Source organism: Monodon monoceros, unplaced genomic scaffold (assembly GCF_005190385.1).
Source record: "Monodon monoceros isolate NGI ecotype Baffin Bay Population unplaced genomic scaffold, NGI_Narwhal_1 Super_Scaffold_7, whole genome shotgun sequence".
Taxonomy (NCBI): domain Eukaryota; kingdom Metazoa; phylum Chordata; class Mammalia; order Artiodactyla; family Monodontidae; genus Monodon; species Monodon monoceros.
The window spans coordinates 21,503,899-21,523,580 of record NW_021703784.1 but is presented as its reverse complement, the minus strand read 5'-3'; the positions used below and the strand labels follow the sequence as shown (position 1 = coordinate 21,523,580).

The following is a 19,682-nucleotide window of genomic DNA, read 5'->3' as shown; positions in this document are numbered from 1 at the left end:
TGTGTGTGTGTGTGTGTGTGTGTGTGTGTGTGTGTGTGTGTGTGTGTGTTGGGTATGGGGGGGTTGTCCCTAATTCTTATTCAGAAATAAAGTCCTATCATTGATGTATGCTAATGCTGATTTTTAAATTTAGAAATTATTTAATTTAATTAATTCAAGTCAATTTTGAATTGTGTTGAATGTAGAGGGGAGCATATTCAATGTTTGTTGCTTTTGTAGGTGCATGTGAGGGAACCTTGGCTTGCTCCACCTGTCACCTCATCTTTGAACAGCACATATTTGAGAAATTAGAAGCAATCAGTGATGAGGAGAATGACATGCTTGATCTGGCATATGGACTAACAGATAGGTAAGATTTTTGGACCACTTCTGTTGTAATAATAATATAGGAGGATAAAAGTTTTATTAGTTCATGTCTGTCTCTGACCAGCAACATGTAATATGCATGCATGTAATAGGGTCTCCCAGTGTAGACAGATAACAGTCACAGACTTTGAATATCAAATATGTGACATTTCTCTTATGTATTCTACAGTTTAACCCTTATGAAACTTTTAACAAAAGTAAAAAAAAAAAATTGGAAGTATTAGAAGCATAAGTTCTAGATCCTAATAAATCTTCTTTCATCTATTTTTATTCCAGGAATTAATATTTATCACAATTTAATGAGTTGGGATTAAATTTAATGCTTTTTATGGTATTCTTGAAGGACAGATTTGATAATTGAAAGAAATTATAATGGAAAATTTTACCTACTTGAGAGAATACAATTTTTAAAAGAACTTAATATATAATAGTAATTATGTTAAAATGAATACTTCTGTTTCTAACTGTACATTAAAGTAAATCAGAGCTTATTCTTGTTATTAATAAGTAGAATTACTCTTAAAAGTGGTAAGATTTATAGTAGCAAGAGATATCAAGTGATACCTTATTTTTTTTTAATTATCTAGTCTTTTGGTTTGAGTTAGGGAAGATAGGTAGTTAATTTACTGTTTCAAGGGACGCGATAACAAGAGTTTATTTAATTAAGGTTGGCTTTGGTGTTTAACTGTAATTTGGTGGCCCTAATGAAAAATAGTTTAAAAAAAATAAGAAATAATAGTAATAATAATAGCTTTATTTCATGTGTATCATGTAACCACAATTTTATTAGATCCTTAAGATAAACCCTCTTATCTAATGACCTCAGAAAGCTTTTAGGTCATTGGTATTTATTGTGGCTGCCATCTGCCTGTCTCCCCTCACATCTTCAGGTGCCACATTCTCTATCAACACCTCCTTTTTTTTCCCTAAAGGATAACACACAGAATACACTCTATGTTGTGTTAATTTGGTTCTGAAAATTGTTTCTTTCAATGTGAGGGGTAAATCATAGCTAACTGCTTGCCCTTTTATTCAGGTGAAATTTGTAGGCGCATGTAACAGATAATATTCTGAATGAAAAGAAAAAAAAATGAGAGGAAATGGAGAGCTACATTTAGGAAAGATACATGAGTGTGAGAAGATACAAGAGACCTATTGTAAATGTAAACTAGCCAAGAACTTTGATAATATTCAGAAGTTTTAGAACAAGATAATGGAAAGCAGGAAATAGCTTTTATGGCATTTTATAGCTGATATTCTTAAGTACACAGAATTTTAGTAGAAATGCTTTGTGGGGAAAGAGTATAATGCTTTTCACAGGTAGGATTTAGAAAACACTGACATATTTGGAATGAAAATAATTTTGTTCAAAGATAGTAACTGCGTGTAAACTTCTATTTCTAGGGTTCCATATACTTCCAAACAAAGAAACAAGGAAACTCAGTCTTTAGTTCTTAGGTTTATTTTATTTATTTACTTACTTACTTACTTATTTGGCTGCACCAGGTCTTAGTTGAGGCACGTGGGATCTTCATTGCCATATACGGGATCTTCATTGTAGCATGTGGGATCTTTAGTTGCAGCATGTGGGATCTTTAGTTGTGGCTTGCAAATTCTTAGTTGTGGCATCCATGTGGGATCTAGTTCCCTGACCAGGGATCAAACCCGGGCCCTCTGCATTGGGAGCATGGAGTCTTAACCACTTGACCACCAGGGCAGTCCCATAGGTTTATTTTTAAAATTAAGTGCTATGTAAATGTCTATAATTTTTAAGATAAAACAGCATCATTTTAATGTTTACTTTAGGGTGTACTTAACCTTGATTAATGATGGCTTGTTGATACACGGGTGCATATGGCACTTATTTTACTGGTTACATGTCTCCTTTTCCCCATTAGAGCAGGGGCCATGTCTTATTTCATCATTGTGTCTCCAGTGCCTGATTCACAAAAGGCACCACCAACTGTTTTTGGAATTAGTGGTTGGTAGAGAGATTCAGGAATTATCTGTGAATCTATTTTTGATGGTTGTCATTGCTCCCTGCTACCAGTTTCCATGGATAATCTACACAGAGACCTCAGTTTCCATATTTGTAAAATGAGGATAATAGTACCTACCTCATAGGGTTGTTGTGTCGTGTCAACTAATAAATGTACGTGAAGCTCCTTGAACAGTGTCTGGTGAAGAAAGCATTCATTAAATGGTTGTTGTTGGCATTCTGACTATAATAATATTAATTCAAATGCCGGAAACTTACTATAATGCCTACAAACTTAACAAAGATTATTTCTAACCTTCAGAGTTAGGCAGTATTATCACCATTTTATAGAACGAAGCTTAGTTCTTGTGGATTTGCTCAAGGCCACACAGCTAGAGAATGACAGAGTCCTGGTTTGAATCAGTTACGTTAGACCCCAAAACCCTTGGTTTTTTACTATTTGAAGCTTCTTCTCTGCATTGAAAACCAAACTTTAGAAGTAAAGTTAACGTAACACCTAGTATATTTCCACTGTCGGGTGTATATGGAGAAAATGGCTTCAAGGTTTGCACAGGTGTGAGATTTTGTAGGATTAATAGTGAAATCAAGAAAGACTTGCTGTCCGTCTCCTTCTGTAGAAGTGTAAGACACTTTCTACACTGGTAGACCCTAGAGCCAGAGACCTTCCAGGAGGAAGTAGGGGAGTGAGAACAGCCACGGTGCCACTGCCTTATCTTCTAGGGTTATAGAACCAGCAAGGGCTTTCGGTGCCACCCCTCCCTGTGTTCCCCCACACAGTTCTTGTTCTTCTGTTACTACACTTACTTTATTCTGCTCTGTATCACTGGTAGCTCTTTCTGTCCTGTTCCCCTTACTAAAAGTTCCTTGAAGGCTAGCATTACCCTACTCATCTTTGTATGGATACCAAGAGTAACCAACAGTCTCTCTAGGGCTCACCACAGTCCTAATGAATTTGTCTAAATTGGCTTGCCTTATTTTTTCTCTTGCAGACAGAGCTTAATGCATAATTGAGTATTGTCAGGGCTGTTTCTATTCAACAAATAGGAATTATTGGTAAAAGGGGATTTTTTTCTATCTGCAGTAAATATTTCCCATGGCAGTAGTACTTACTCCTTACTCAGAAACCTCCCAGTGGTCCCTCATTGCTCACCAGTAAGAACCTGAACCCCTTCACTGGTGTTCAGAGCTGTCCATGGCTTGGCCACCTTTCTAGCCCATCACTCCCCTGTCCTCGTCTGGCCTGCACAGCAGCCAGGCCAAAAACCCATATTGCCTCAAACATGCCTTGAATCCCTATTAGCTTTGACTCAAATGCCTTTCTCCTCTTAAGTTCTAGCCAGCCTTCAAAGCCCATTAGAAACACCATCTTCCCCGTCAGAAGTCAGTGCTTTCTCCTCAGCCCTTTCAGCTTTCTCTCTCTGTGGCATTTGTCACAGTCTCACATGTTAATTATCTGCAAATGTGTCTCAGCTCTTCTATTTGATTGAAATCATGCCTTAATACTGATATTAGCAACTAATCCTCATGGCAGTCCTGTGAGGAGCCCACTTATTATCCATGTTTAGGATGAAGTTGGGAAACTAATATTTGGCATGGTTAAGAAAGTTGCTTGTGAACACATCATGTTCAGTGCTGGATTCTGTACCACTGGTCTGTTTGGCTCTAACCCCTGCATCCCTGGCACCCAGCATGTAAGAGGTGTTCAGTAAGGATTGAAGTGAGTTGCTGTTCTTTTACAAACCCACTGACATTTAGTTCTGTGCCTTTTGATGCTCAGCAGGTGCTTGACGAATATGTTGACAAAACCAAGACCTACATACCACATTCCATCAAATTGAAGGCAGTTTGATTATAAGACTAATATAGTATTTATTTTTATGTGCCATTAAGAAGGAAAAAGCTCTGCTGATTAAAATATGGTGTAAAATGATCTTATCACTTAACGTTTTATGCATATTGAAAGAGCTATTTATACTTAGATTTAGAGCTATTTAGACAGATTTGTACATCACTGTTTTAAAAGGAAAATATAAATAAAATTGGTCACAATACTGAAAAAAATATAAGAAAATGGAATTACAGTTATTCTTCTAATGACAAATATTTACTTTCCTAATATCAATTTATGCTGGGTCTCTGTATTGTTAATTTTTGTTTTGTAATCTTTTTGGACTTATTTTGAATGGTAATGAAATTCAACACATAATATTAACATACTTCCCATAACTCAATTTGAAGAGACACCTCTGATGTGACTGCCACCTCACAGTATAGCTGTGATTGTAAGATGGCATTGATTTTAAGATGCATTTGGTTTCAGAGATGTTAAAATTGTGGGAAAAATATGCATCTGATAATTGATGACTTACATCTATGTGTTTATTCCAAATTTCTTGTTTTAAAGGCTTTAAAAAGTGTAGCTTTCTTTCATAGACTGTATGGTTTTAATTATCTGGGAATTGATTAGTCATTCTCTTGGCATTGCTAAAACCTCAGTTCTCTCCTCCACTGTTGTGCCTTCTCATCATTTCATTGCTTGTCAGTCCTGTCACCAAAAAAGCAGTAGTTCCAGTGAAACAATTAGTAGAAACATTAAAATGAAGCTTTGGCGTATCACACTTTTTGTTTTTCATATTTACATTCTGTTATCCTCTAGTTGAAAGGGTTGGATGTATCTTTTTCTACTTAATGGAAATTTAAAAGGTAAATAAATCCCTATGCTTTGGGTAAGAAAAGGTCCTGGTAACTGCATTGCTTTGTGAATAATATATACTTAATACTAAATCATACCTCCCCCCTTTTTTATACAGATCGCGGTTGGGCTGCCAAATCTGTTTGACAAAGGCTATGGACAATATGACTGTTCGAGTACCTGATGCTGTGTCTGATGCCAGAGAGTCCATTGATATGGGCATGAACTCCTCTAAGCGAGAATAAATAGGAATATTTTCACAACATTTTACCTATTTTTATAATTATTATTTCTTAATGTAATTAAATGAGAACATGGATGAATGCATTTATTATTATGACTAGATTTATTACTTTAATTCACCTTGTGTAACTGCTGAATTTTGTAGTTCTGAAAGAATGTCATCTTTATTTTGATTAAATTATAAAAACAAATCAAATATTAGAAAGTAGTTAATATGATAAAACCTTATATATTTTACCTGTGTTTGATTAGCAACATTAGCAAAATGTTTTCACATAAATCTTATGCCTACTTACCTATAAAATAGGTTAAAAAAGGTATCATTATCTCTGTTAGACGTGGTGGAGGCAGAGATGTAAAATGGCTTGTCTAGGGCCATACAACAAATTAGAAGGTCAGTACTAGAACTGTATCTTGTTATTACAAGTTATGTGTTGAGATCGAAAGTGGAGAAATTAAGAATATCATAGCTGTAGTTAAATGTGAATGTGTATGGATGTGTATTTAATTGCTCAGTAAGCTGATTAATTTCAAAGATAGGTATGACCTTATAAATCATTATTCCAAAATTTTGATTCAGTGAAAGCACAGGTAATGTGCTGAGCAACGACTGAGCACAGGTAATGGAGTGCTGTCAAAGATGTTTGGTGTCAGTTCTGACTGAACTGGAGAAATAAACTAAAAATTACATGTCTTTATTTTTTTATCCTAATCAGAATGGCCTGTCTTTGTAATCTTTTAAAAATAATGCCTGTGACAGAATGGACATCTTAAGGATTAGGTTTTCTCTGTCCTGAGCCGCAGAAGGAAGCGAGTGGGCTGCCATCCCCTCGGCGAGGACAGAGCCTCACAGTGTGCACTGAGCACGATGGGCATGGTCCTGGAGGAGGGTGGGCTCGAACACCTCAGATCACTGTCTGTGCATGGCAGACCTTTGTACTTTATCTTTACTGTGAATACACAGTAAATGATAATAAAGGGGTACAAAGTGTGCTCTTGGAAGTATAATAAAACATTAGTTTGGACTAATGGTGGGAAAGGGCAGAAAAAACTAGTTAAAAGTGAATTATAAAGTTGAGTTAGCTTCAGGTACATCTGTGCACTTTGAGCATTTGCACAAATATTTGTCAAGTATGGTGTTGGACCTACAACATTGTGTTATGTCCATTGGGGTACAGAGATGAACATGATCAGGAATGCCCTCAGGGAGCTCACCTTTTTTTTTTTTTTTTTTTTTTTGCGGTACACGGGCCTCTCACTGTTGTGGCCTCTCCCTTTGTGGAGCACAGGCTCCAGACGTGCAGGCCCAGCGACCATGGCTCACGGGCCTAGCCGCTTCGCGGCATGTGGGATCTTCCCGGACCGGGGCACGATCCCGTGTCCCCTGCATCGGCAGGCGGACTCTCAACCACTGCACCACCAGGGAAGCCCCGGGAGCTCACCTTTTATTAGGAAAAGATAAAATATATGTATGCACAAATCATTTGCTTCAACTAAACTGACCAATTTGCCAAATAGAATACTTTTAAACTAATTAACATGTATAAAGTGATTAAGGAAGAACTCAGGGCTTCTAATGTTCATTTGACACTTGATAACCATCGAGTGCCTTCTTTGTGGGGAGTGTTCCACTGTTAGAGTACTTCAAAACAATCTGACCTCTTAGTTAGCTTCCATATTCTCCTCGTATTCTTGCATGGATTCCCTAAATTCTCCTTTCCAGAGCACTTTAATGATGACATCCAGCTTAAGACTCTAAACTTTAGTCTAATTGTCTCAGATTTCAAATTAAGAGAGCTTCTTATTAATGAAGTTTAATTGTATTACTTAAATAAAACCTACTAAACTTACTAAGTGGAGCATATATCCTATAATTGTTTTGTATAAAAGTTATTTTTTCAGTTTCAAAAAAAAAATCCATGTTTGATGTGTGTGCGTTCTAGGTAATTGTTATTCAGTTATCTATTGCTGCAATTTTATTGTCTCTGTTTCTATGGGTCAGGAATTCAGAGAGTGCAGAGCAGGGGTGGCTTATCTCTGCTTCATGGTGTCTGTGGCCTAAGCTAGAGGACTTCAGGGCCAGGTGCTGGAATCATCTGAAGGCTTATGATTTCCTCATGTGACTAGCAAGTTGATGCTGGTATCAGCTGGGGGTCTAGCAGGGGCTGTTGACTGAAACACCCGTGTATGGCCCCTGCACGTGGCCTGGGCTTCCTCACAACATAGTGGCTGGCTTCTGAGTGCCAGTGCCCTAAGAGAGCGTATAAGCATTGCTAGGCATTAGCTGACCGTCACACAGTATCACTTCTGCCCGTTTTTTTCATTAGAAGTGAGGCATCAAGTCTGACCCATCATTTGAATTGAGGGGTGTCAAAGAATTTGCAGACATGTTTTAAAGCCATCACAGTAACCGTTATTTTCAGATTAATTTACTGGCACATCACTGCCTGTGAAAACGGGCCTTTTACTAACAGTGTTCTAAACTTTTGAAGAGGGGTAGGATTTTATTCTTGTATTGTGTTTCAGAAGATTCTTGTGTCTTCTTTGTTATGACGGTTCATTTGTTTTATTCTCTGACTCCTTGCAGTTTTCTTGACAGTTGATTTAAATCAGAGGGAAGAGTGGTGGGTTTCCCTTTCAATGCTGTATAATTTTAGTTTACATCTCTCTGTCATTTTTGTCATCAAGAAAGGCATCTTCCTTTGGTATAGTACTCCATATAATTGTTGGTTACATGCTAATACTTAATGTTGTATTTGGTTTTCACAGATAAAACCAGCCTGTAATTATATAAGTAATTCAGAATTGCTGAATTTGTTTTTCTTTTTAAGTGAACCATTCTAAAAATTTCCAAAACCTTTTGCTTAACTTTCAGTGTGAAACTACTGTCTAATTTTTGTCTTAAAGGACTGCTTTCCTGTTTTTAAATTTAAGTATCATATGGTGATCCATGTGATTTTTTATAATGGTCATTCAGCAATAGAATAATTACGTTTCACTTGGAAAAATGTTTTCTAAGGGAAATTTAGATTCAGTATATGTTTTCCCATCTTTTATTTTTCTTCCTTTTTACAACTCTTTTAATTGCTTTCCTTTTTTTAAACTACTTGAAATTTTGTGGTAAAACACATTTTGGGATCAGAATTTCTTAAATGGCTTTCTTATTTATAGGATAATATCACTCTAAATGAAAAGACAAATAATTGTATTACATTTCTAAAAATAGCCTGTGAAACTTTATTCTAAGTGTAAACCATTCAGAGATGTTCAAACATTACACATAAACTTTGTTTCCTATTGGAGAAACATTTAAGAATAGAAGTATGATCTTGGTTAAGCAACAACAGGATTCCTTTAATATGTCAACACATCACATGATATCAAGTTATTTTTATCAGATTTTCTTCTGTTTAAAAGTTTCTAGAAGCTGAAAAATTAGAAAACCAGCTGGCGGGAGGAAGGCATGATCACTTGCAGACAGAAATAAATGTGGCTATAACAACAGAAATAGGAAGTTAAAAGATAATTTAAGTCTACCAGAAGCAACTTAAGAGAGAAGTTGGTGGGAAAGATCTTTACAGTGAGAGGCATTACCTCTCCAAAAACTGTTAGTAATAACCTAATCAATGTCTTATTCCTCTTTCCTTTTGACTCCCATTTGCTTATCTTATTATCTGGATGTATTATTTGTCATTTAATTTTTAGACTTGATTTGGTAATAATTTATAAAATTAAGCAGAGCCATTGTGCCTTTCTGGCTTCCTTTGTCTGCTAATCATTTCTGAAGCCATTAACACTCAGTTTGATTTACCCCAGTGAGTTTCACTGCTCCCTCATCTTTCCCAGTCCTCTGTCTCAGACTGTCCTTTTTAGTATTTGTTACATGTGGCACTTCCTACATTTTTCTCCTGATAGGTTAAACTTTTTAAGAGTAAAGATTAGGTTTTGTTCAACTTTGTAACTGCAGTTTCTTTTGTGGTATTTAGTCCACAGTAGGTATATAATACATAGTTGAATTAATCAAAACCTGGTCTTATGCTTCTAGCATTTTGCTCTTTGGCAGTCACCTGATATTGATGAGATTACATTCAGCCTGTGCCTGAATCTTAACTCTTAACAGGAGTCCGGATACATACGAGTGTTTTCTTGAGAGGTCAGGTAGTCTGCAATATATATATATATATATATTTTTTTTTTATTTTGCGGTACGCGGGCCTCTCACTGTTGTGGCCTCTCCCGCTGCGGAGCACAGGCTCCGGACGTGCAGGCTCAGCGGCCATGGCTCACGGGCCCAGACGCTCCACGGCATGTGGGATCTTCCCGGACCAGGGCACGAACCCGTGTCCCCTGCATCGGCAGGCGGACTCTCAACCACTGCGCCACCAGGGAAGCCCTGTCTCCACTGTATTTAAAAGGACAGTGTTCAACTTGCCATCTTTTTAATTTTTTTTTTTTACTGAAGTATAGTTCATGTACAATATAATGTAAGTTACAGGTGTACAATGTAGTGATTCACAATTTTAAAGCTTATAGTCCATTTATAGTTATAATAAAATACTGGCTATATTCCCTGTGTTGTATAATATATCCTTGTAGCTTATACATAATAGTTTGTACCACTTAATCCACTACCCTTATCTTGCCCCTCCCCACTTCCCTCTCTCCACTGGTAACCACTAGTTGGTTCTCTGTATCTGTGAGTTTGTTTCTTTTTTTGTTATATTCACTAGTTTGTTGTATTTTTTGGATTTCACATGTAAGTGATACCGTACAGTATTTGTCTGTCTGACTTACTTCACTTAGCATGGGATCCTCCAAGTCCGTCCATGTTGTTGTTGTAAATGGCAAAATTTGACTTAAATCATTGCAAAACTTTTTGGATCCATCTCCTAAAGCAAAAGAAATAAAAGGAAAAATAAACAAATGGGGGCTTCCCTGGTGGCGCAGTGGTTGAGAGTCCGCCTGCCGAGGCAGGGGACGTGGGTTCGTGCCCTGGTCCGGGAAGATGCCACATGCCGCGGAGCGGCTGGGCCCATGAGCCATGGCCTCTGAGCCTGCGCATCCGGAGCCTGTGCTCCGCAACGGGAGAGGCCACAACAGTGAGAGGCCCGCGTACCACAAAAACAAAAACAAATGGGACCTAATTAAACTTAAAAGCTTTTGCACAGCAAAGGAAACCACCGACAAAATGAAAAGACACCCTACTGAATGGGAGAAAATATTTGCAAATGATATGACTGCTAAGGGGTTAATATCCAAAACATATGAACACCCTCTACACATCAACATCAGAAAAACAATTCAATTAAAAAATGGGCAGAAGACATGAATAGCCATTTTTCCAAAGAGGACTTGCACATGGCTAACAGGCACACGAAAAGATGCTCAACATTGCTAATCAGGGAAATTCAAATCAAAACCACAATGAGATATCACCTCACACCTGTCAGAATGGCTATCAGCAAAAAGAACACAACAAATGTCAGCAAGGATGTGGAGAAAAGGGAACCCTTATACAGTTTTGGTGGTGCAGCCACTGTGGAAAACAGTGTGGAGGTTTCTCAAAAAAGTAAAAATAGAACTACCATATGATCCAGCAATCCCACTCCTGGGCATATAACCAGAAAAGATGAAAACTCTTAATTCAAAAAGATACGTGTACCCCTGTTCCTAGCAGCATTATTTATAATAGCCAAGGTATGGAAGCAACCAAAATGCCCATCAATAGATGAATGGATAAGGAAGATGTAGTGTATATATACAATGGAATGCTACTCAGCCATAGAAAGAATGAAATTTTGTCTTTTTCTTTTAACATCTTGGCTGAAACAGTTTTTGAATGAGCTGAATGCAGGTCCATCTGCCAGGTCTTACATCTTGCAGGTCACTGGTTCCTGAAGTCTGAGTGCTGAGGTCCTACAGGTGGTACATGGACTCCATCCCTTTGAATCATGTGACACTGTTACGACCACGCCTGCAAATCAGTGCTTCTTCATCTTGGAAGTGTCTGGCATCCTGTATTTCTGATAGCGCTCAGCAAGTTCTCATTGGCATTATGTTTCCTGTTGGTCCTGATGGGCATTCTTCAGGGCTGGGGCAAAGGGGTAGGGAGTCACAGAATCTTACCAAACCAAGCAAGTTGAAGACATGTTGAAAAACACTCAGTAATTTTGTTCTAATGTTCTTTAATAGAGCCTTACTTTGTTTTGTAACAGAAGTTCAAAGTCTGAATGAGCCTTAGAGGGCAAAGTAAGCTCTCTTATGTAGTGTGGGAAAAGCACTACAAAAGTTATCATTTGAAAACCTGGGTACGTTTTAAAAAAATTATCTAAAACTTGGAAATAAAGCAAAAAAATTACTGCAGTTCTCTTCAAAGTTGTACTTAGAGGATTGCCTAACTGAGCCACCTAAGGATCATCTGATGTTCTGGGGCAGGGGAGTTGACAAACTATCCTGTGGGTCAAATCAAGCCCATCACCTGTTTTATGTAAATAATGGCTTATGGCAACATAGCCATTCTCATGCATTATTTATTGCCTACTGCTGCTTTGATGCTACAACAACAGAGTTGAGTAGTTGCGACAGGGACTAAATGGCCTATAATGCCTTAAGTATTTGTTCTCTGGCCATATACAGTAAAAGTTTGCTGACTTCTGCTCCAGAGGAGGTAACTTTAACTTGGTACTTACTATTGACTAGGACCCGGTCCCTCTGAAGTTAGATGTTAAGTAACTTAGAGAAGCTTGATAAGTTGCAAAGGATTTGTTTGCTAAAAACGGTAACTCCAAGAGTTATGGTTTTCTTGCCTTGTAAGGCATCATCCAGTTTTGTATCTATCTCTGCAGTCTTACTACAGCATTCTTTTTCTCCTCTGTGAATGCGTGTGTGTGTGTGTGTGTGTGTGTGTATCAGTTTCTTATGTCTTTGAACCAGCCTTGTCATTCTGCTGATCCCCTTACTAATGAGTTAAATCTTTGACATGTGATCACTATATATTTGTATGAGAGCTCTTTATAATTTGTAGAAAATTGTACAGTGACCGCTTGAGGCCTGGCTATGCCTCCTCATGAATGTTCCATCTTGAGATAGTCACTTAACCCTACTGAGTCTCTGGTTACATATCTGTTAAGTAGAGATGATGATACCCATACTTCAGCCAAACTACTCTCTCATCCGGATAGTAATATCCACTGGACAAAGTTTAGTAATTATTTAAATTCAAAAATGATGCGTGTAAACACCTTTGTCAACTGGAAAGCACTGTGTGGTTTTTGGTTGTTGCTTCTTGACAAAATTTAACCCTTAGGTATTAAAACATAGAATTCCTATTATGTATGAATTGCAAACTGAGACTTGATTATTTGACTTTTATATTCAGAATAGTTATTTTTAAAAAGCGGATGTATAAAGGGATTAATTTTAAACTTAACTACTCATCTGATAAATGCACTAAATATGGAAGTGCTTTATTATATTTTATGTTAGAGACATATTCCATTGATAACCACATATATTAAATTCTCAAGAAGTAGTTATGAGTTGAAAATTTCTAGGCTGTAATAACTACAAAAGGAAGCAAATAAGAATACAGCTGTGTATGTGGTCTGGAAATAACTCTGCCTTTTTCTTGATAGAAAAAGCAAGGAGCAACTTCTATAAAAGTGAAAGAAGGGAAGGACGTGTTGTTGAAAGTGGAAGTATAAATTGTTTGGTTTTTTAAATCGTTCTGAAGAACCTAGGGGCAGGACAGGAATAAAGACGCAGCTGTAGAGAATGGACTTGACACGGGGAGGGGGAAGGGTAAGATGGGACCAAGTGAGAGAGTGGCATGGACATATATACACTACCAAATGTAAAATAGATAGCTAGTGGGAAGCAGCCGCATAGCACAGGGAGATCAGCTCGGTGCTCTGTGACCACCTAGAGGGGTGGGATAGGGAGGGTGGGAGAGAGACACAAGAGGGAGGGGATGTGGGGATACATGTATATGTATAGCTGATTCACTTTTGTTATGAATCAGAAGCTAACACAACATTGTAAAGCAATTATACTCCAATAAAGTTGTTAAAAAATTTGTTTGGTTTTTAGAGCAACATCAATTCTTTCAAACCACATAGTTCCTCATAATACTGAAATACAAATTGCTGTATGGAAACCTGTTTTAAAAGGGGTAACAGCACTACCGTGTTCAGCTTACTCCCCACCCACTAAATTGGGATATACGTAAGAGTTTTAATATAGTTTTTAAATCAAGCTCAAAAAAATTTTTTTACATATTTCTTGACAGCCCAATCTAATTTTTAAAAGTATGATCATTGGATAGATCTTGCACGATAGGTAAACCATTCTTCAAACAAAAGCTAAAACACTTTGGGGAAATTTTTGTAATTCTGTTTGTTATAGGGAGTACCATGCTCTGGCTGCTCAGTTTTGAGCTGGGTCCTGGCAACCAAGTGAACTTGCCAGTCAGATTCTCATGTATACAGTAATTTCAGGTGATGAGATCTACTTAAGATCAGATTTCAAGACCATGGCTCCATAGCTCCTGTGGTGTTTTTTTAAAAAAATTCAGGCTCTTTTATTCATTGTTACGTTCCAAATGGCTTGAGGGGAGTATCTGATGCATAACAGGTGGTCAATCAATATTGGTTGAATTTATTGAATGAAGCTCCTCTGAAAGGACCTACTTCCTTTGCCCACCCCTATGCCCTGAAAGGTTTCTGGGGTAAAAATAGGAGGAGCTTGAGAGGAGAAAATCTCGGGTTAGAGTTTTGGACTAAATAAATGGGATTATGTTAAATGAGTTCGCTAAACCAAACAGAAAAGCAAGAAGGTTATATACCATCAACAGCTTTTGAGGTTAAAGTCTTGGGTTATAGCTCTTATCAGGATGATGAGGAGACAAACTCTCAAGTGTTTTTTTTTAGTCTTTTATTACTTTTGCCAGACAGTTGAACTCTTCAGGAGGACAAAATGATTATTTGTTTTCAGGATGCTGCCAGAATTAAAAAACTGAAAATAAAGTGTTCATATACCCAGCAGGGGAGTGGACATACTTTGACCTGGCAACCAGCTCTACTAGCTTCTACTGTGTGTCCTGGGGTGCCCTGCCTGGCGATCACACCTTTAGGGTATGGAGGCTTCTTTTATAGTAGAGGACGAAGAGAGGGCAGTAGGAAGCTGACTTCCCTGGCTTTTCCTTTCGCCACCAGGGACTAAAACGTGTGTCTAACAATTGCAGCAGCTCTCAGCCAGCCGGCTGGTTACCTTTGTGTAGTCATCATGCGCAGTCTTGGAGCTCTTCCATAGCCCCAGTGAAACCCCATCCCCTGCAGGTGAGAGCCTCATCTTGATGTGGTTAATGTGCACACCTCAAAACATCCATCCTCAAGCTCAGAATTCATGCCAAGCAGCAGGATAACAGAATTTATCACAACGCATTAGATTGTGAAACCACCTGTTGGCACTCATGTGTCTCCATTATTACACAACATTTTTTTTTTTTTTTTTGGCTGCACCTTGCAGCACGTGGGATCTTAGTTCCCCAGCTAGGGATTGAACCTGTGCCCCGTGCTTTGGGAGCACAGAGTCTTAATCACTGGACCGCCAGGGAAGTGCCACACAGGTTTATATATATATATATATATATATATATATATATATATATATAAATTTATTTAATTTTTGGCTGCCTTGGGTCTTCGTTTCTGCACGTGGACTTTCTCTAGTTGCGGCGAGAAGGGACTACTCTTCTTTGCGGTGCGCGGGCTTCTCATTGGGGTGGCTTCTCTTGTTGTGGAGCACGGGCTCTAGGCACGTGGGCTTCCGTAGTTGTGGGGTGCGGGCTCAGTAGTTGTGGCACACGGGCTTAGTTGCTCTGCAGCATGTGGGATCTTCCAGGACCAGGGCTCGAACCCGTGTCCCCTGCATTGGCAGGTGGATTCTTAACCACTGCGCCACCAAGGGAGTCCCCACACAAGTTTTTATGCCACAAGTCCAATTTTGTGGACTGACTACAGCCTTCCAAACTAAAAGTTGTTTGGGGAGAGAGCAAAGGAAAAACTGAACAGGAAATAAGAAAGTCAGCAGTCATCAACTAATGCAACTGCACAGAAAAGTTGAAAAATATTTTACATGTTTTCAAAATGCTTGTAGATATTAAAGAGCCAAACCATCTGGGTGAAACATTCCATTGCTCTCATTTTTTGTAGGGGCATTAATTTTGAACTGGAAAAATCTCACCCCTGCCCAAGTTAACATACTTTGTACTTATCACCTCATCCTAAACTCCCAAGCATGTTAAATTCTAATTCATAATAAAACTTAGAAGTACATGGCTATTAATGCTTTTCTTTTAAACATTTGACCATGAGGTTTGAGAAGGAGGGGAATCCCTCCCCATCCCACTCCCACCTCCTGCCAAGATATTAATTCCACACTAGCTCCTTCTCTCCAGCCCGTCCTGCCCCTCCCCACGTCATGTCTTTTTTTTTTTTTTTTTTAAATCAGCTCCTTAAAGCCCTCTGATCTGATTCTTTGGGGTGCTCTGCCTACCCCGAGTCCTACCTGACCCTACCTTGTCTCTTTCCTCCTCTTTGTTAGTGCCCATTATGTTCTCCTTTACTAAGGTAACTTCCTTGTCTAACCCAATATTAGCACCGAGTACTTGGCTGGAGAGAGCTTATTGGTAGGACTCATTAGTCTTGAAAGAATTTTTCAATTTGATCACCTGATAAACCCAGACTGCAGATGAGGGGCTATGATTTTGACTAAGGTGGAGACATTTAAGAATGTTTAGGGTCAGTTTCTGAAGTCTCAGAAGTTACCTGTAGGCTCCCCTACACATGAGGGCACATGCGGTCATGGCCTGTCTAGGGAGGATGAGGACAGGAGGGCGGCAGCAGCTGCTATTTCACTCCAGCCAGTTGTTGCCCCGTCGGAAGGCAGGCCAGTATTTTCAGATTTCTTTTCTCCAAGACAAGCTGGGACCCATATTTTCATGTGAATTCTCCTGACTGTGACATGTTTGCAAGGATTTTAAGTTGTTTTAGCCTTTGTTTTTAATATTATATGGGATAAATAAAACAGCAATGAGCAGATAAAGTGGGCTGCCACCTTGCAACCTCTGGTCTAAGAATCCCTGGGAAGTGAGTCAGTTGGGTCCTAACTATTAGTACTTACATTATACTCAAAAAGGTCTGAAATGTCAACGTGGGTCTCTTTCAGTGAATCTGATTTTCGAGGAGCCTCAAAGTTGATTCACTTGCTCAGGGATCTCCAGTGTTAGGAGACTTGCCAGACCTGGGGTGAGCCTGCAGACTGACCATGGGCTGGAGTGGATCACTCAACCTCTCTAGGTATTCTGCCTGATTCTAAGAAGGCCTCCAGGCTACGGGGGCTTCTGAAGGGTCTGTATCCTCTGCTGTCATCATATGGAAAGGGCTAGGTGTGTCATCCAAGATCTCACCAAGACCTAAGAAACCTTCCACAAGCCTGGAGTAAAACTATCCTCCATTAGGATGATCAGTCTGCAAGCAAATCTGATCGTTTCATGTTCCACAGGTGAAGTCCGTGCCCCTGCATATAGCATGTAAGAGACTCTGAGCCTCATAGATTATGCTCTAGTAGCACAAACTCCCTGGTAGTTCCCTGAATACATCATGCAGTTTCATAACTGCATTTAGACTGATCCCTGGAGCACCCTTCTGCCCCTTCCTGTCCTGGCTAACTCTTGATCCTCTTGTAGATGTCTCTGGGAAGTCTTCTCTGGATTCCCAGCTGGGGTTAAATTCCCCCTTTCTGGGCCCCCCCATGGTATTTGCCATATTAGAATGTGCTGAGGCTGGCTGTTGGTGTTTGTCTGCCACTAAGCCCCATCCTGTGTATCATAGTGCCCAGAACATGGTGCCTGACACACACTCATCAGTCAATAGATGCTTTTTCTGAAGTGTTGGAAGGCAGGGAGTGGGTGCCTTCATGCTAGGGGGGTAAGCCATGTGAACACTAAAGACAAAACCAAAAAGCCATAAAGTCCTAAACATCCCAAACTCAGCAAGGAGTTATAGTATGAATAAAGAAGCCCTGGTAACATGGCTTGTTCCTGGTTTGGGCATGTTCTTTGTCTTGGAGCCCTTTAAACGTGTTTCATAGTTACTTATGGTTAAGTTTTGTTCTTGTCTTTTTCATGTTTTGGAAGGGCAGAGACTTTTGATCTAACAAGGTGTGTGACCTTGAAAGAGAAAGGAGGGGAAGGAGAAAGGAAGATAATATCCATTTATTCATTTAGCAAATATTTATTGAGCATCTACTAGGTGCTGGGGATTCAGCAAGGACAAAAACCAAGCAAACGAAAAAAAAACCAAATTCCTGTCCTCACAGCTTACTTTCCAGGGCAGGGGTAGGATAGAAAATAAGTGAAAATATAGGATATTTTAGATGGCAGTAAGTGCTTTGGGGAACAGCAAAGCAGAGGAGAGATAAAGGCATTGAGGTGGGGAGAGTGAAGAGCTGAATTTTAAGTGAAGTGGTCCTTGAGGTGGAGAACATGCCAGCGAGGTGGACGGGCCCGAGAGCGGCAGGGGCCGGGGAGGACCAGGACAGGTTAAAAGGTCAGTGAGTGAAGGTGCCTTTCCAGAGGGAGCAGGCCCTGGAGGCTGGCATGGACTCGGCTTTATTGCTGTGGGATGGAAGCTGCAGGAGGGTTTTGAGAAAAGAAGTGTGATGTTCTGACTCATCATATGCCCAGCCTTCTGTGCTAGGTGTTCACATAAACGACCCCATTTAATCTTGTAAAGCACCCTGCAAGGTACGTGGTAGTGTCATCGTTTTGTAGGCGAGAGCTTGTAGGACCTTTTTCAAAGTCAAACATGCAGTAAGTGGGCGAGTCAGGGAGACCTGACCTCTGTGTAAGCCCTGGATTCATCCTCTGCAAATTAGGAATGATTTCTGTAAACCCTATGCAGTTATTGTGAAAATCAAATGCTAATGTATATAAAGGGCCTAGCAAAGTTCTTGAGGAACACAATGAATGCTAATTTCCTTCTTTGTCCCAAGGTCGCACTCAAAATTAAGAACAAAGTCATGCTAGATAAAAGGCCTCCACATTCAGAGAGCCTGAAGCGGGCACATGCATGCACTTCATAGATCTTAGTTTCCTTCTCTCTCCTTTTCCCCTCCTGTCTATGGGTTCAGTTTGCATATCTATCTATGACGCCTGTTGGACTGCTCTCTAAGGCATTTCCAGTTAGAAAGTTCTTTATTGGTTCTACATTGTCTGAGAGGATTATTACACCCCCTCAGCAACCAGTGGAGGCGTGTGCACACTGTGGGAGCTCCATCCGTCTCCATGGGTGATTGGAGATGGGCGATGATGGGATGGGCAGGCTAAATGCCAATGTTGCCCTCAAGTTTGATTGGGTCAGTGGTCTTCCCAGCGGGGCATGTCTGAGTGCCCCAAGGAAGATCTTAGAGTTTCTGAAAACGAATGCAAAATACAAAATGTCACTGCTTCCCAAACGATGCTGGGGTGATTCTGCCTCTCGTATGTCATCCTTATTACTTTATAATTACCTTCTGCCCTTTACTGACTCTGACAGTTGTGAGTCTTTAAAAAAGATTCAAGAATATTACCGTTATGCGGTTGCTTAGAAACAGGGCCTAAAATACATCTGGCTTTAATAGAAGAGCTAAAATGAGTTTTCATTTTTTGGCATTGTCTCTCTTTTCTCTGTTCTCTCCTCCCCCCGCCCTTATTTGGTATCAACCATGAATTGCAGTAGAATTTCTCACTAATCCTTTCTGAACTGTCTGAAGCCAAGATATTTAACATCGAGAGCATTTTTCCATCATGGGAAACTTTAGCAACACTAACTTGGTATTAGGAAACCTAATCCCGAACCCACTTACGCACAGCATGTATAAAATCTGTATTGTCAAATCTCTCACCACTCTCTCTCTGAGGAAGCTTTTGCCAGCACTCCTTGAGAATGCTAGAAGGAGGAGGTATTTGTCTCTTCATCAAGGCATGTTCTATTACAGTTTGCCAGATGGCTACAAACATAGTTTTCTGACCCATAGAAATTTCTATTCACCGCTCCAACCCCTCTTCCAGTGTGCACTTCTGCAAGGGGGAGGGGCGGAGGTAGGGAGATGAGGATTCATTTCGTTAAGAACTGGTCTAGAATTAGCTCTCATTGACCAATATCACCTCCAGGCTGTTTCCAAATTTGTTTGGTCATAAGAGCCACCTGAGGGCTTGTTAGAAGGCCTCAGTCAGAGCCTCTCCTCTAAGACTCTGATGCAGCAGACCTGTTGTAGAGCTTGAAAGGCAGCTTTTAACAAGCACCTGGGTGATTCTTATCGGCACATTTAGGAAACACAGGG

General features: G+C 39.6%; 1 protein-coding gene across 1 annotated transcript in view; it reads left to right on the top strand.

Moving 5' to 3' along the window:
• Positions 1–6,529, top strand: part of FDX1 (ferredoxin 1) — a 35,573-nt gene extending 29,044 nt beyond the window's left edge. The window contains exons 3-4 of the mRNA XM_029208777.1: positions 220–349; positions 5,176–6,529. Coding sequence (XP_029064610.1) covers positions 220–349; positions 5,176–5,302 — 257 coding nt within the window. The 3' untranslated portion in view covers positions 5,303–6,529. The remainder of the gene's footprint in view (positions 1–219; positions 350–5,175) is intronic.
• The last annotated feature ends 13,153 nt before the right edge of the window (positions 6,530–19,682 follow it).